General features: G+C 40.3%; 1 protein-coding gene across 1 annotated transcript; it reads left to right on the forward strand.

Moving 5' to 3' along the window:
- The first annotated feature begins 454 nt into the window (after positions 1–454).
- Positions 455–1,576, forward strand: LOC140862606 (uncharacterized). The gene is made up of 2 exons (XM_073265639.1): positions 455–622; positions 755–1,576. Exons 1-2 carry the CDS (start codon positions 455–457, stop codon positions 1,574–1,576), a joined length of 990 nt encoding a protein of 329 aa, XP_073121740.1.
- The last annotated feature ends 1,067 nt before the right edge of the window (positions 1,577–2,643 follow it).

Genomic DNA, 2,643 nt, shown 5'->3' on the forward strand with positions numbered 1-2,643 from the left:
AAACTTTTTATTATGTTCTTCCTCACTCAAATCGTACCATGTTAGATGCAGCTGCAGGCGGAAATTTGTTACGAAAATCACTAGAGGACGGATATGAATTAATTGAGGAGATTTCATCCAGTAGCTATAATCCTCAATCAGTAGCCGCTCAGCTAGAGGTCATGAATAAGAGGATAGAAGAGCTAACTCTAGGGCAGTCTGCGATGCATATTCAGGAGGTGTGATGTGAGAAATGTGGTGCTGAACACTTCACGAAAGATTGTCAAACTGGAAATCCATCATATCATCCAGATGGAGGATGGTAAACCATGTAGGAAATCAGAATCGCCCCAGGAATTATCCATTCTCAAACACTTATAATCCAGGGTGGAGACAGCATCCGAATTTTTCATTGGGAGGACAGAATAATAGGCCATATGGGAATTAGAACTACGAACAAGAGCAGAATTAAAGAATGGAACAGATGATGCAGAAGTTCATATCATCCACTGAGACCAGAATGCAGAATCAGGATGCATCGATTAAGAACTTGGAAAATCAGATTGGGCAGTTAGACAAAGCGATGTCCAGCAGAGAGCTAGGTACTTTACCAAGTGACACAGAAAAGAATCCAAAGGAGCAGGTCAAGGCTATTTAATTAAGAAGTGGGAAGAAAATCGAAGGTGAGAGACAAAGAGAGAAAGAGTCAGAACCGTCTACACCAGGGACAACTGCAGGTAAGTACTCTAATTCTACACAACCACCCACATCACAGTCAAATATTGTTATTCCACCACCTTTTCCTGCAGCACTCAAGAAGGCCAAACTAGATTCTCAGTTTGCCAAATTCCTAGAAGTATTCAAGAAATTGAATATAAATATCCCCTTCGCTGATGCACTGATGCAAATTCCTAGTTACGCAAAATTTTTGAAGGAGATTCTCTCCAGCAAGAGAAAATTGGAGGAGCATGCAATGATTAGCCTAACAGAAAATTGTTCTGCGCTAGTTCAGAACAAGATTCCACTAAAGCAAAAAGATCCAGGGAGTTTTTCTATTCCTTGTGTTATTAATGATGTGCAATTTCAAAAAGTTTTGTGTCACTTAGGTGCGAGTATAAACTTAATGCCATATTTTGTTTTCAGGAAACTGAACTTGGGAGAGCTGAAATCCACCCGGATGTCGTTGCAACTGGCAGACATGTATATCAAATATCCCAGGGGAATAATAGAGGATGTGCTGGTGAAAGTCGACAAGTTCATCTTTCTGGTGGATTTCGTGGTGCTTGATATGGAAGAGGACTTGGACATGCCACTTATATTGGGAAGACCTTTCCTGGCAACAGGGAAAGCATTAATTGATGTCCAAAAGGAAGAGCTACATCTGAGAGTGGGAGAGGAGAAAATTTCCTTTGATGTTTTTAATGCACTGAAATTTTCACAAAATGATGAAAAGTGTTTTCTGATTGATGTTGTGGACTCACTTCTATATGATTATGTGCAGGATACATTTCAGGAACCATTAGAAGCCGCACTAATATCTCCTCATCGTGATGACATATTCAATGGGGATAAAAAAAGAGATGACGGCTTACTTTAATGATAACCAGTCATGGAGGAAAGGTGGCAAGCTCAGACTCGAAGATCTTGGTGACCGGAAGGATTTAGTCCTCCAGAAACCAAGTCTTGAAGAACCACCAACTGTGGATTTGAAACCATTACCTACCCATCTCAAATATGTCTTTTTAGGTGAGAATGAAAATTTACCTATCATAATTTCTTCTTCTTTGACAGGTGAGATGGAGGCCAGACTACTAGACGTTCTCAAAATTCATAAGAGTGTGTTTGCCTGGAAGGTTGCAGATATCAAAGGCATTAATCCATCTATCTGCATGCACAAGATATTAATGGAAGAGAACATCAACCCCATGGTACAACCACAGAGGGAGATTGAATCCCAAGATGCAAGAAGTGGTAAAGGGTGAAACGATAAAACTTCTGGATGCAGGTATCATTTATCCCATTTCTGATAGTGCATGGGTAAGGTCCGGTTCAATGAGTACCGAAAAAAGGGGGAATAACTGTCATTAAAAATGAACAGAATGAGTTGATACCTACTAGGACAGTTACAGGTTGGCGTGTATGTATAGACTATAGAAAATTGAATGACGCAACCCGTAAAGACCCTTTTCCCTCCCTTCATTGACCAAATTATAGAAAGGCTTGCTGGGTATGAGTTTTATTGCTTTTTAGATGGGTATTCAGGATACAATCAAATTGCGATTGCACCTGAAGATCAGGATAAAACAACTTTCACTTGCCCATATGGTACGTTTGCCTATAGACGCATGCCGTTTGGTCTTTGCAATGCTCCTGCGACTTTTTAGAGATGCATGAATGCTATATTTCATGATATGGTCGAACATTTTCTAGAAATATTCATGGTTGATTTCTCCATTTTTGGTCAGTCTTTTGATGCATGTCCGAATAATCTTAACAGTGTTTTAATGAGATGTGAGGAAACAAACTTGGTACTCAACTGGGAAATTAAGTGTCACTTCATGGTGACCGAAGGTATTGTATTAGGACACCGCATATCGGAGCAGGGAATCGAGGTGGACAGGGCCAAGGTGCAAGTCATTCAGAATCTACCTCCACCAACGACGA

The sequence above is a fragment of the Henckelia pumila genome, chromosome 4 (genome assembly GCF_033568475.1).
Source record: "Henckelia pumila isolate YLH828 chromosome 4, ASM3356847v2, whole genome shotgun sequence".
NCBI classification, from domain to species: Eukaryota; Viridiplantae; Streptophyta; class Magnoliopsida; order Lamiales; family Gesneriaceae; genus Henckelia; species Henckelia pumila.